Source organism: Lethenteron reissneri, unplaced genomic scaffold, assembly GCF_015708825.2.
Source record: "Lethenteron reissneri isolate LAM-NWPU_2019-01 unplaced genomic scaffold, ASM1570882v1 scaffold_546, whole genome shotgun sequence".
Taxonomy (NCBI): domain Eukaryota; kingdom Metazoa; phylum Chordata; class Hyperoartia; order Petromyzontiformes; family Petromyzontidae; genus Lethenteron; species Lethenteron reissneri.
The window spans coordinates 1,344-16,294 of record NW_026892068.1 but is presented as its reverse complement, the minus strand read 5'-3'; the positions used below and the strand labels follow the sequence as shown (position 1 = coordinate 16,294).

Sequence of the window (14,951 nt, the reverse complement as noted above, 5' to 3'; positions counted from 1 at the left end):
TAAAATAATAAAAATGAAACAATACAATTCTCACGACGTTTTGGCCACAACGCAAGCAGAAGAACAGGTGAAGAACAGGTCTGTCGGAAAGACAGACGCTATCTTTCCGACAGACCTGTTCTTCTGCTTGCGTTGTGGCCGAAACGTCGTGAGAATTGTATTTTATTATGTTTTATTTTTATTATTTTATGATTTCCCTTCTACGTGACTTTACCGAAAGAACCAAGAAGCTATTAACTTGCGGCTACACACCGATATTGTGTTCCCAGGACGCGCAGCCCAAGTTTGCGTCTGCGAGAGAAGAGCTACAGATTCTCCTCGCATTATACGGCTTCCTGTTTGTGCGATTTTGCGCTGTTTATGGGGCAAGCCGGTTCATACCCAAAATTCGCGAGATGCGGTTTCACTTAAGTCACGTGCGGCTACGCGCTCGGATGTAGGACAAGATTGTGTGTGTGTACTGTCCACGCTACTCGGCAGGCAGCTGTATCCTTGTGCGGTGTCGCTTTGTGTGCCCTTTTTGAAACGCATCTTCTACTAGCGCAGACAGCGAGGGAAACCTGTACATTGCACTTGTTAATTTTGACTTGCATCTAGAAGGGTTTAGGGGGGTCTGGATGCAATGTGACTTCGTGCTCCTTTACCAAAAGACATTCCAAACTCTTGCCCTCAGAAATACAATCCAGGTTTTAATGCACACACACACACAAGTAAGATGAGTGCAGTCACAGGTAACGGCAGTGTTTGTTTTAAAGCTTTCGTGACTGCAAGGATTCATATTTTTGGTTCTTTCGGGTAAAGTCACGTAGAAGGGAAATAATAAAGTAATAAAAATATAAACCAATTAAATTCTCACGACCTTTCGACTGCAACACAAGCAATCATCGTCAGGTGTGAAAACCACAGCAAGTAAATTTTAAAAAAATTGTATAATTTTATTTCGATTTAAAGCTTTCGTGACTGCAGGGATTCATCTTCTTGGTTCTTTCGGTAAAGTCACGTAGAAGGAAAATAATAAAATAATAAAAATAAAACAAAATTATTCTCACGACGTTTCGGCCACAACGCAAGCAGCCATCTTCAGGTGGAGAATTATTTTATGTTTTATTTGTATTATTTTCTTTCTACGTGACTTTACCGAAAGAACCAAGAAGATGAATCCCTGCAGTCACGAAAGCTTTAAATCGAAATTTGTCATTGTTGTTGTTTGGAGTGGAATCCATGGAGCTGCACAAGTCTACGTCATCACCTTCGGCATCGTCTGCATCGTTGTTGGCCAAGCAGCCTGTTGCTGTCCTGACCCTGGCATCGTTGCCTGTGACGGCGACAATAAAACAGAGTGCCTCCTCAATACGACTCGTGTCTCTCTAAAGTTTCGTGTCTCTCTAAACTAATTCAGCATCAAAGGGAGGGGATAGGGGTAGCATTAATAGTATGTAGCTGCTGATGCTGAATTAGTACTATTCACATACCTGCATTTCCCATATCCTCTATGCTTAATACAATGAACAAAGTAATATATAGTATCGTAATTGTATAGTAAATAAATAGCAGTGTGATACACATTAGGGTGGGTAGAATAATACATAGTGTTATATTAAAATGTATAAGGTATAGGGTGGTTTATAGCAATACAGTATGTAATTTAATGTTGGGTTTGTCTATGGCAGTATATAGTACGGTGTAGACTCGTGTGATGTAAGAGAATAAAGTTTAGATGGTAGCATATTATATAATTTTTACGACGTAGAATTGTAATGTATAACTTACAGTTAGTAACTCAGCTTATTGTAGAGTATAGTAAGTATACTGATGATGCTATGTAGTTTATACTTTAGTTGTTTACGTGGTGGTTTTAGTTACTGCAGCTACATACTATTAACACTCATTCCCCTGATTAATGCTACCCCTACCCCCTTCCTTTGATGATGAATTAGCACTATTCACATTCCTGCATTTCCCATATCCTCTCCCTTTGATGCTGCTAATCCTGCATAATGCACGGGCATATGTAGCACTAATCACATTCCTGCATTTTCCATAAATATGCTAAATTCATCTTGATATGCAAATTCCTTTGTCAAGACGCCCAGCTTATATACATGCTCCAAGCTCGTGTGCTGTTTCATTCAGACTCTGTCGCCTCGACAGACCTGGTCTTCACCTGAGGACGGCTGCTTGCGTTGTGGCCGAAACGTCGTGAGAATTATTTTATTATGTTTTATTTTTATTATTTTATTATTTCCCTTCTACGTAACTTTACCGAAAGAACCAAGAAGAAGAAGATACGTGGGATCGATTCCCGCATTCTCCAAGCGCAATATTTTTTTAAAATCAAATTTTAAATGTTAATTCCCAGCGTTAGTGTCTGTGACATCTTCACATTGGTGAACCAGCCTGGAAGTGCACTGACCTCTTGTCGCTCTCGATGTTGCTGTTTTGAAGCCCCTGTGAAGACGTTAGAGATGTGACGAGAAATAAAAAAATATAAAAAATATTATCGATCTTGGCAGGAGTCGAACAGTCAGCCGTGTGCCCCGTGACGTCACAGACCCCACCACGTGACTCGCACATCCCCCAGGGGACCTGCAACGTCGGCTGAGCCGCAGTGTTGAGTCTACGGCGCAGCGCGCAGTCTTATCAGTTCTACGGAATCCGAGTCGCACTCGCGTCACGTGGTCGTCTATCCGCACTACGTATTATAAACGCGCCCTGCCAATCTCACGAGATCGCCCCTGCCTGCAGCCTCCTGCCCGAGGTGTCGGCACGCGACGTCGGACCTCCTCCTCCTGCTGCTGCTGCACTCCACACGAGGACATTGTTGAGCGTGTGAGCACACAACGACGGAGAACATCACTCAAGACCCCCTCCCAAGACGTCGACGCAGCGTTGCGCCGGTGAGCCCTGCGGTAAGGCCTAGTCCCGGGGAGTGCCACCGGTCTCGGCTAGATTGCTCAGCCGGCCGAGGTCGCACCTTGGCCGGCTGGGGGTGGGCTGCTACCCCCCCCCCCCCCGTGAGTCAAATCAAGTACATAGACAAAGGTGCCCCGTGTAGCCTCTAGCAGGCTCTAGGGGCAAGTGCTGTTAGTAGCACCTATACACAGACAAAGGTGCCCCGTGTAGCCTCTAGCAGGATGTAGGGGCAAGTGCTGTTAGTAGCACCTATACACAGACAAAGGTGCCCCGTGTAGCCTCTAGCAGGATGTAGGGGCAAGTGCTGTTAGCAGCACCTATACACAGACAAAGGTGCCCCGTGTAGCCTCTAGCAGGATGTAGGGGCAAGTGCTGTTAGTAGCACCTACACACAGACAAAGGTGCCCCGTGTAGCCTCTAGCAGGATGTAGGGGCAAGTGCTGTTAGTAGCACCTATACACAGACAAAGGTGCCCCGTGTAGCCTCTAGCAGGCTGTAGGGGCAAGTGCTGTTAGCAGCACCTATACACAGACAAAGGTGCCCCGTGTAGCCTCTAGCAGGATGTAGGGGCAAGTGCTGTTAGTAGCACCTATACACAGACAAAGGTGCCCCGTGTAGCCTCTAGCAGGATGTAGGGGCAAGTGCTGTTAGTAGCACCTACACACAGACAAAGGTGCCCCGTGTAGCCTCTAGCAGGATGTAGGGGCAAGTGCTGTTAGTAGCACCTACACACAGACAAAGGTTCCCCGTGTAGGTGATGGTTGGTGATAGTTGGTGATGGTGATGGTGGTGATGGTGGTGGTGATGGTGGTGGTGGTGATGGTTGGTGATGGTGGAGGTGATGGTGGTGGTGATGGTGGTGATGGTTGGTGATGGTTGGGGATGGTGGTGATGGTTGGTGATAGTTGTGATGGTGGTGGTGATGGTGGTGATGGTTGTGATGGTTGGTGATGGTGGTGATGGTTGGTGATGGTTGTGATGGTGGTGGTGATGGTGGTGATGGTTGGTGATGGTTGTGATGGTTGGTGATGTTGGTGATGGTTGGTGGTGGTGGTGATGTTGGTGATGGTGGTGGTGGTGGTTGGTGGTGGTTGTGATGATACAGGGAGCTGTTCTCGCTGCATCACAACCCTCAACAGCAACAGCAACGACGACAAGAAGCCGCAGCGATCTGCCATGGAGCGAGCCGGCAGCGGTGGCGGCGGCGGCCGCGGCGGCGTCAGCGGAGGCGGCAGGAGGGCGGAGGACCGGCTCGCACGGCCGTCCGCGGGCCTCGGGGGCCGCTCCAGGCCGTCCGCGGGAGCCCCCCCGCAGAGCGGCGGCGGAGAGCGCCCCGGAGCGCGAGCTGGGGGGGGGGGGGGCGGCGAGGGGGAGAGGGGCGGAGTGCGCCGGGAGAGCGAGAGCGGTGGACGCGACGCGGCGTCACTCGTGGGACTCGTGGGACTCGCGAGAGCGGCAGACGCACACGCCGAGAGAGAACGCCAGACACCTCCAAGCAGAGGGGCTGCGCGCACACAGGGGGGGGTTGCAGTGGGAGGTTCGGGGGGGCGCGGGGGGGAGGGGGGGGGAGACGGGAGGGGGGGGGAGGGAGGGCTCGGGGTGGTGGAGCCGGGTCACGGAGAGGCTGCGGCGGGTCACGATCGGCGTGGGTGACGTGGACTGGCGAGTCCCTTCGGGAGCGGAGAGCGCGGGAGAGCGGGGACGGCCAGAGGGGGGGCTCGGCCCCCCGGGGGCCCCCCCTCAGCATGAGTCTCGTTTGGCGACTGCCTCGCGACGACGACGGGAGGTTGGTGGCCGTGAGAGCCGCAAGTTCCCCGTTCCCACGGCGGGTTCCCGAACTGTAGAGAGGAGGGGACGTCGTCAGCGGCCCGTTGTTTATGACACTGGTCATAAACACACTATCCTAAACATACAGCACCGTATTGTAACACTAAAGAAGTCACTGACTCGCAACGACTTGCAATCATAAGTGACAGAGTTAATTTCGGGTAAAATCAATGAAAATGGGGAATGCCGATAGCATCAAAATGAGATGTCTAAAACAGCTGCAAAAGTCCAGGCCAGAATTTTTTTTTTGTGTTGACCAGTGTCATCAATGCGTTATCCGCCCGAGTGTTGCCCTATCGCCAATGTGTTTATCTATATTTTGTTGACCAGTGTTATTGGTTGTTTATTGTTTATTGCTGTCGGTGATTTTCGTGTTCACGTTTAAGAGATTAAACGTCCCTTCAATAGCATGACAGTGACACGGGGTGTCTTCTACGCGTGTGTGCGTTGTGTTTATTAAACGCAATAGACAGGAACACATTACGTCAAGCTACATTTCGATTTAAAGCTTTCGTGACTGCAGGGATTCATATTCTTGGTTCTTTCGGTAAACTCACGTAGAAGGGAAACAATTATTTTATTCCATGGGAACCTCATTTGCCAGTAAAAATATTATAATTGTTTTTTCCCTTCTATCTGGCAACAAAACTGACACCTTTTTACGAGGAGTCATTTTTGCATAGACCACAATACCTGCGGTCATAATGCAAACAAAAGAACATAACTCTGATAATTTGCACTGTCCTTGAAGTTGATTGGTCCACACCCGAGACAGCTTTCCATAGAGCCTAGTCTCACATGGGTTGGACCAGATGACGCCAAAAGGCGCAATACGACGCCGATCGTGGAGGAGGAGGCAGTGTCTCTGGGGACGCAGGCAACGAGGGCGCGCGCCAAAGACACAAAGACAAAGATCACCCGTGTAGCCTGCACAGGCTGTTGGGGCAAGTGCTGTTAGCGAGCACCTATAAGGCCGGAACGGTGGAGGAGGGGGTGGGAGGCCAGCACCACGCCCGGCCGCCTTTATCTCCCCAGTGGCGATGTTTACACACCGCACCAGGTACTCATTTGAGGCTGAGTCGACCCGGGGGAGGCGCAGTGCCGGTTCAGGTAATCGTCGCTGGTTTTGGCCGTGAGCGGGAATATAACTCGGGGATCCGGGTTCGTAGTGCAGCGCGCTAACCGCTGCACCACCACTCCTCGCCACACTGACACACACACTGACAGCCTGACACACACACTGACACACACTTTTTAGGACAAAATATATTTAATTACCAATTGCTTAATGGTGCAATGCAATCATCTGACCCATAGGTGGCAGCCATCTCAAGCCAGAGGACGAGAGGACTCTAGCCGCCACGCATATAAAGGATTTATAGTGAAAAACTTTGTTTTTACGGGTTATACTTGTTTTTTAGTTGAAGCGTAAATTATAGGAGGCGGCTATTTTATCTCGCTCCGTGTCTCGCTCCGTCGTTATTGCCGATATCAACCGTGTGGCCGGCACGGACGAGGAACGCGCGCAGTGCGGTCCGCGTTGCGCGAGAGATGCCGACGAGAATTGGCAGCAGAAAGAACTCCGATTTGCCACGGCGTCGTCCGGGTTTTGTTTATTCGTTGCTCCTTCGTTCGTTCATCATCAAAATCACACTTTTGTGCGTGCAGAACGGGCGCCGCTTGAACCGAGAAGGGGCATTCAAGGGCACGTGGGAGTTGGCGTCTCTGTCACGTGGTACGCGTCACACGGTGTCTGCAACGTGACGAGTTTCTTCCGCTGCTGGAGCTTCCCTTGGCTCGCCCGTCCAAGCTTCAATCTGACGTCGGGACGTTTCCAACAACAACAACACAAACACTCGGCGAGTCGGCGAGGGAGACGATGAAGGCGAGTTTACAAAGCGCCGCTCACCCTCATCCATCAGTCACCTGTGTGAGTGTTAGGTGTGTGTGAGTGTTAGGTGTGTGTGAGTGTTAGGTGTGTGTGAGTGTTAGGTGTGTGAGTGTTAGGTGTGTGTGAGTGTTAGGTGTGTGTGAGTGTTGGGTGTGTGAGTGTTAGGGGTGTGTGTGAGTGTTAGGTGTGTGTGAGTGTGTGTGTTAGGTGTGTGTGTGTGTTAGGTGTGTGTGTGAGTGTTAGGTGTGTGTGTGTGTGAGTGTTAGGTGTGTGAGTGTTAGGTGTGAGTGAGTGTTAGGTGTGTGTGAGTGTTAGGTGTGTGTGTGTGTTAGGTGTGTGTGAGTGTTAGGTGTGTGTGAGTGTTAGGTGTGTGTGAGTGTTAGGTGTGTGTGTGTAGGTGTGTGTGTGTGAGTGTTAGGTGTGTGTGAGTGTTAGGTGTGTGTGAGTGTTAGGTGTGTGTGTTAGGTGTGTGTGAGTGTTAGGTGTGTGTGAGTGTTAGGTGTGTGTGAGTGTTAGGTGTGTGTGAGTGTTAGGTGTGTGTGTGTGTTAGGTGTGTGTGAGTGTTAGGTGTGTGTGAGTGTGTGTGTTAGGTGTGTGTGAGTGTTAGGTGTGTGTGAGTGTTAGGTGTGTGTGAGTGTTAGGTGTGTGTGAGTGTTAGGTGTGTGAGTGTTAGGTGTGTGAGTGTTAGGGGTGTGTGAGTGTAGGTGTGTGAGTGTTAGGGTTGTGTGAGTGTTAGGTGTGTGTGGAGTGTGTGTGTTAGGTGTGTGTGTGTGTTATGTGTGTGTGTGAGTGTTAGGTGTGTGGGTGTGTGAGTGTTAGGTGTGTGAGTGTTAGGTGTGAGTGAGTGTTAGGTGTGTGTGAGTGTTAGGTGTGTGTTGTGTTAGGTGTGTGTGAGTGTTAGGTGTGTGTGAGTGTTAGGTGTGTGTGAGTGTTAGGTGTGTGTGTGTAGGTGTGTGTGTGTGAGTGTTAGGTGTGTGTGAGTGTTAGGTGTGTGTGAGTGTTAGGTGTGTGTGTTAGGTGTGTGTGAGTGTTAGGTGTGTGTGAGTGTTAGGTGTGTGTGGTGTTAGGTGTGTGTGAGTGTTAGGTGTGTGTGTGTTTAGGTGTGTGTGAGTGTTAGGTGTGTGTGTGTGTTAGGTGTGTGTGTGTGTGTTAGGTGGTGTGTGAGTGTTAGGTGTGTGTGAGTGTTAGGTGTGTGTGAGTGTTAGGTGTGTGTGAGTGTTAGGGTGTGTGAGTGTTAGGTGTGTGTGTGTGAGTGTTAGTGTGTGAGTGTAGGTGTGTGAGTGTAGGTGTGTGTGTGTGTTAGGTGTGTGTGTGTGTTAGGTGTGTGTGTGAGTGTTAGGTGTGTTGAGTGTAGGTGGGTGTGTGAGTGTTAGGTGTGTGTGAGTGTTAGGTGTGTGTGAGTGTTAGTGTGTGTGTGTGTGAGTGTTAGGTGTGTGAGTGTTAGGTGTGAGTGAGTTTAGGTGTGTGTGAGTGTTCGGTGTGTGTGTGTGTTAGGTGTGTGTGAGTGTTAGGTCGTGTGTGAGTGTTAGGTGTGTTGAGTTAGGTGTGTGTGTGTGTAGGTGTTTGAGTGTTAGGTGTGTGTGAGTGTTATGTGTGTGTGAGTGTTAGTGTGTGTGGTGTAGGTGTGTGTGAGTGTTAGGTGTGTGTGAGTGTTAGGTGTGTGTGAGTGTTAGGTGTGTGAGTGTTAGGTGTGTGTGTGTGTTAGGTGTGTGTGAGTGTTAGGTGTGTGTGTGTGTTAGGTGGGTGTGAGTGTTAGGTGTGTGTGAGTGTTAGGTGTGTGTGAGTGTTAGGTGTGTGTGAGTGTTAGGTGTGTGTGAGTGTTAGGTGTGTGTGAGTGTTAGGTGTGAGTGAGTGTTAGGTGTGAGTGTTAGGTGTGTGTGTGTGTTAGGTGTGTGTGAGTGTTAGGTGTGTGTGAGTGTTAGGTGTGAGTGTTAGGTGTGAGTGTTAGGTGTGTGTGAGTGTTAGGTGTGTGTGAGTGTTAGGTGTGTGTGAGTGTTAGGTGTGTGTGAGTGTTAGGTGTGAGTGTTAGGTGTGTGTTAGGTGTGTGTGAGTGTAGGTGTGTGTGTTAGGTGTGTGTGAGTGTTAGGTGTGTGTGAGTGTTAGGTGTGTGTGTGTGTGTGAGTGTTAGGTGTGTGTGTGAGTGTGTAGGTGTGTGTGAGTGTTAGGTGTGTGGAGTGTTAGGTGTGTGTGAGTGTTAGGTGTGTGTAGGAGTCTGTGTGTGTGTGAGTCTTAGGTGTGTGTGTTAGGTGTGTGTAGTAGTCTGTGTGTGAGTGTTAGGTGTGTGTGAGTGTTAGGTGTGTGTGAGTGTTAGGTGTGTGTGAGTGAGTGTTAGGTGTGTGTAGGAGTCTGTGTGTGTGTGTTAGGTGTGTGTGAGTGTTAGGTGTGTGTGTTAGGTGTGTGTGAGTGTTAGGTGTGTGTAGCTGTGTGAGTGTGTAGGTGTGTGTGTGTAGGTGTGTGTAGGAGTCTGTGTGTGTGTGAGTGTTAGGTACTTTGTTGTTTGCGATCCAGAACAGAACATCCCGGTTGACACACCTGGAGGCATCATTACCACACGGCGATTCGCTCAGCTACCCCTGACGCAAATATCTGCGCTCAATCCACCACAGCGTCAAAGTGATACTCGCCTGTGCTCCGTCAATATCGACCCGTGTACGAAGGCAAATAAAATATTTCTATCGCGCCACATTGGATTAAAAAACACCGTCAGAAAAGATCGTGTTAACGGTTCAAAGAGAGTTTTTTTTATTGTCAAAACTTGTTTAAACAAATCAATACTGTAGCTATTCCAGGGAATTGCACATTCGAATTGAACGTTCTCATGCGCTGTATGCACCTGGTACCAGTTTACATGAAAGGCAGTGATTGCTACAAATATAAAGCACATTGCAAAACGTACAGGTGGTTTTGGGCTCCGTATGCAAACTCAAACATTGGATATATTTTTTCCGAGTGGTTTATCCAGAAAAACAATTTCTGAAATTGTACTTTAAAGGTTTTTGGCTTTTAATCAAAGCTCAAGAATATCAACAGCCCTTTTTCAATCCACTCCAAGATGCAGGCAGTGACCAGACGGGTACTTCACCAGTGGTCAGCGCCCAAACAATCAGCAGTTCGGACGTCACCCTCAAACTCGGGTTTCTGAATCCACAGCACAATCACGTTCCTTCACAGTGGCCAGCTAGGAACTTGGTGGGGCAGAAAGCTCGCGGTCACGTGACGCACTTCAACCAATCCGGGAGCGTGCTACACGGTGGGAGGGGCTATGCACGACAGACAAATAATCCCTGGTGGGCAGTGGGGAACTGTTGTTCCTACCTGTAACAAAAATTAACTCGTAAAAACAAAGTTTTTCACTATAAATCCTTTATATGCATGGCGGCTAGAGTCCGCTCGTCCTCTGGCTTGAGATGGCTGCCACCTATGGGTAAGATGATTGTCTGGCAGCATTAAGCAATTGGTAATTAAATATTTTAAAAAATTCCTAAACAGTGTAAAATTTTGGAACAAAATGTTTTCACGAAAATAAATTGTCTCGCACAACGAGTCTGTGTGCAAAATGTCAGCTCGATTGGATGACGGGAAGTGGGTTAAAAAACGACCAAAACATTTGCACGGTCCTAAGCAAGCAAGCAAGTGAACTTAATATAAAGGATTTAAAAAAACCCACTGCATATATACGCTTAAGACAGTTCCATGAACACGAAGTGTAGACAGGTGTTGTTCTCTCTACATCTGCTACCAGCAGCAAAGTCTATAAAACTTTGCAGAATGGAACATGTCACAAATCAACTTTATTTAGGCATTTTTGGGGTTGTTATCAAGTAGGTTAGAGCAGACAGGCCCCGTACAACAATCTTCTGGAGTATGAGAACATCTGATTTTGCAAAAACCTTCCCACTTCGTGTTCATCCTTCCAAAAGATGCAGATTTGAAACGATCTTTGAACAGTCGAGCAAATGCAACACAACAAAAAAGCACATTGCTCTGAACATGGCTATCTCCTCTGCATGGAAACAAAACGTGTTGTATATTTCAACTCCAGATGACTTAAACGGCACGTTTTATCTTTAGGCGTGACTTTACCGAAAAAAACAAAGAATAATTCCTGCAGTCACGAAAGCTCCAAAATTAAGAAGGAACAAAACTGACAAGTCAGTCACTTCTTTCTTGGAAGAGACAAGTTCCTGCCTTGGGTAGTAAAGCCAAGATGCTGCTTTATATTTTATTGACTGCATTCTGTAAAAAAAAAAACTATGCAAGCAAGCTCAAAGGAATTTCGATTTAAAGCTTTCGTGACTGCAGGGATTCATCTTCTTGGTTCTTTCGGTAAAGTCACGTAGAATGGAAATAAAATAATAATAAATAAAAACAGACTCTGTCTTCTCGACAGACCTGTTCTTCACCTGAGGACGGCTGCTTGTGTTCTGGCCGAAACGTCGTTCTTTCGGTAAAGTCACGTAGAAGGGAAATAATAAAATAATACAAATAAAACATCATAAAATAATTCTCACGACGTTTCGGCCACAACGCAAGCAGCCGTCCTCAGGTGGAGAACAGGTCTGTCGACCGTGACTTTACTGAAAGAACCAAGAAGATGAATCCCTGCAGTCACGAAAGCTTTAAATCAAAAGACACCAGCTTATTTACCCCAAGGGCTTTTCATACAAAGTGCATCCCACGGCCCACACAACCTCCCACCATCATCCATCTATCGCTACCCCCCTCCTCTCCTCACTCCAGCCCCTCTTCTTCTTCTTCGATGTCAGAGCATGAAGACAATTTTGGCATCTTGCTCCTGGGCACCTCCAGGCTGCTACTGCCTCCCCAGCTGCCAGCACGAGGAAGGGCAACGGCTTGGCGAGCGTGCGCTCGCAAATTGTATTTGGCAATGCTGCTTTTGCGATACCGATTGCCGACAGAGGACAGATTCCTGCCAGAGGGCCGCAGCGCTGGGAACACTTTGGCACGGATGCCGTCCTTGGTGTCGATGCCGTCATCGTCGTCGTCTTCGGAGCTGAGGTGGACTGTCTCTTCACTGGACGAGCGCTGCAGCGTCGTCTCGCTGGAGATCGTGGTGGACACGCCATGCTCTTCGATTCCACTCAATAGCAGTCGCTTTTTGGCTTCTGGGACTCCCAGTTCATCCAAGTCCTAAAATCCAGCGAAATACAAAAAATATGCACACACACACACACCAACTTGTGTTCAGCGATACAACATTGATAATTGTTTTTTTACCCTTCTATCTGGCAACAAAACTGACACCTTTTTACAAGGAGTCATGTTTGCATAGACCGCAATACCTTGCAGTCATAATACAAACAAAAGACATAACTCTGATAATGTGCACTGTCCCTGAAGTTGATTGGTCCACACCCGAGACAAGTATTGTGGTCTATACAAACATGACTCCTTGTAAAAAGGTGTCAATTTTGTTGCCAGATAGAAGGGTAAAAAAAACAATTATGATATTTTTACTGGCAAATGAGGTTCCCATAGTGTACGATACAACATTCTTCAAATTTCTGACGACGTGTATTCCTCAGAGCAATTAATGTACAAAATCAGTCGGTATTACCGGTAGGAACCACCTGGTTCCACCAGCCCACAGGGGATTATTGTGTCTGTCTGTCGTGCATCCAAAAATGGGAGGGGTGGGGCTGGGTGGGGAGGGGAGGGTGGGGAGGGGCTGGGTGGGGAGGGGAGGGTGGGGAGGGGCTGGGTGGGGAAGGTGGGGAGTGGCTGGGTGGGGAGGGGGAGGGTGGGGAGGGGCTGGGTGGGGAGGGGAGGGTGGGGCTGGGTGGGAAGGGTGGGGAGGGGCTGGGTGGGGAGGGGTGGGGCTGGGTGGGGAGGGGCTGGTCACCCCGTGGTGCCCTTATAAACGCAACGTTTAACCTACTCACGACGGCTTGTGCCCGCCCTCACAGTGGCCATTGACCGAGCAACCCAACGTTCCTACCCACTCCCTCCGCAGGAGGAATGTGTTTTTTTTTGTACCCACTACTGGATCAGGACTCCTCAGCCTCCTCACTCGAGCTATGTGACCACGATCCATCTATCAACTACACACGAACTAATATTCTCACAACTCGAATCTCTGTGGTGGTCATCCTCTTGGTGATGTGTGCTCTACTTTGGATGCCACTCCAACACCGGTCTTGTTTCCCAGCCACAATGCAGTCCAGTGATGTTCCCTTGCCCAAGCCCATCTACTTTTTTGCAGTTGTCAATGTTTTTTATTTGCATGTTTCAGTATCCACGTGTAATGGGTTCCGGAGACACTTGTAGAGGTAACTTCTGTATTACAATACAACACTCCAACAGTCCTGATACTCTGTTACAGCCTAGGTACACAGCCTAGGTACACAGCCTAGATACACAGCCTAGGTACACAGCCTAGGTACACAGCCTAGGTACACAGCCTAGATACACAGCCTAGCGACACAGCCTAGGTACACAGCCTAGGTACACAGCCTAGGTACACAGCCTAGGTACACAGCCTAAATACACAGCCTAGCGACACAGCCTAGGTACACAGCCTAGGTACACAGCCTAGGTACACAGCCTAGGTACACTGCTCTGGCTACGCTCTGGGGTCCTCCGGCTACAACTACCCTAGGGGAGGCTACCTGACCCGACCCCAGCCAAGGTGCGGGTCTGGACTCTGGCTTCCTCGGAACTCGCCCTCACAAGGACGTAGAGCCGGGAGTCCCAGAGTCCCACCACTGGCCCTCACAGCGCCCCGGCCCTTACAAGGACAAGCGGGACGAGGGGGTACAGGGTCCTAAGCTGGCTGGCTGGCGGGTCTTGACCTGCGACTGGCCCCAATCGGCCAGGGAGCTGCCCTTTTATGCCTCGTGCCCAACGAGGGGTGGGGTTGTGTGTGCCTCCAGATATCCCACAGAGCGCACACAGCCCCCCCCCCCCCCCGTTGGTGGCGCCAAGGGTTTAACTGTCTGGGGTGCCTGGGATCCTAGCGCCTGGCGCCAAGGGCTTCTCTGCCTAGGGTCCCAGAGCCCCCTCTTGTGGCACGACAATCCTCACTACTCACCACTCACCCTCACCACTCACCCTCACCACTCACACTCACCCCTCTCCCTCACCACTCACCCCTCTCCCTCACCACTCACGCTCACCACTCACCCTCACCACTCACCACTCACCCACACACGTATTAACTCTTTACAAGTTTAATTCCAACCTTCCATCTTCTCCAAGCTTCTTTGTGCATTTTTTATGTTGCAGAAAAACTTGCACAACTTAAAATAAATCCCAATCCTGTAAACGTTAAAAAACACGCGTAGTTTGCATAGAAGCGTCCGTAGGAACTTGCCTGTAGAGTAACGTCCATCAGCTGTTGGACACTCGACAATCCACGTGAAGTGAAATTCTCCAAAAACTCCAAGCAGTCGATTTGTTTCAGGAAGCTTGAGACACGAAAAAACAACAACACACAAGGCTCTAAAATGTTAATACCAAATACAAGAAGCACGAACAAGTACTTTGTACGGCTGTATTACATTAACTTGCACATTTTTACTCCGTCAACATTGCGATTAGAAATAACATGTGAAGCAACACTTACATTGCTTGTACTGTATATCCCTATGGAAAATAATGACATTTTTATTGGAAATCCAAGTGCAAAAATCAGCCCAAACTGCATTACGAACTTTGCGTTTCGATTTAAAGCTTTCGTGACTGCAGGGATTCATCTTCTTGGTTCTTTCGGTAAAGTCACGTAGAAGGGAAGTAATAAAATAATAAAAATAAAACATAATAAAATAATTCTCACGACGTTACGGCTGCTTGCGTTGTGGCTGAAACGTCGTGAGAATTATTTTATCATGTATATTATATTATTTATTATGTTTTATTTATTATTCTATTACTTCTCTTCTACGTGGTGACTTTACCGAAAGAACCAAGAAGATGAATCCCTGCAGTCACGAAAGCTTTAAATCGAAAAATGACGACGATGTTTAAAGGTGGCGACGATGATGCACCTAAAGGGCACTTACTTGTAAAGAGCGTTGCCAGGCTTGCCGCTGTCCGGCAGGGTTCCAAGCCGGGCCCGTGGGTTGTCTCCGTCCGGTGGCCGTGGGGGGACCATTGGATCCACTCGCTTCACCCGTCACAACATCCTGTGCAACGCCTGCAACCAGTGGATGAGCATTCGCAATAAAACCATTTACACCTCAAGACATATACGAGTAATATTGAATTCATCCTCTTGGTTCTTTCGGTAAAGTCATCACGTAGAAGGGAAGTAATAAAATAATAAAACATCATAAATAATTCTAACGACGTTTCGGCCACA

The 14,951-nt window shown here is 48.5% G+C and overlaps 1 protein-coding gene across 1 annotated transcript; it reads right to left on the bottom strand.

Annotated features, from left to right (window-relative positions):
- Nucleotides 1–10,965: 10,965 nt before the first annotated feature.
- On the bottom strand, nucleotides 10,966–14,744 carry LOC133339910 (uncharacterized). The gene is made up of 3 exons (XM_061548030.1): nucleotides 14,653–14,744; nucleotides 13,965–14,058; nucleotides 10,966–11,782 (listed from the first exon to the last, which is right to left on the bottom strand). Exons 1-3 carry the CDS (start codon nucleotides 14,742–14,744, stop codon nucleotides 11,363–11,365), a joined length of 606 nt encoding a protein of 201 aa, XP_061404014.1. The 3' UTR covers nucleotides 10,966–11,362.
- Nucleotides 14,745–14,951: the final 207 nt, after the last annotated feature.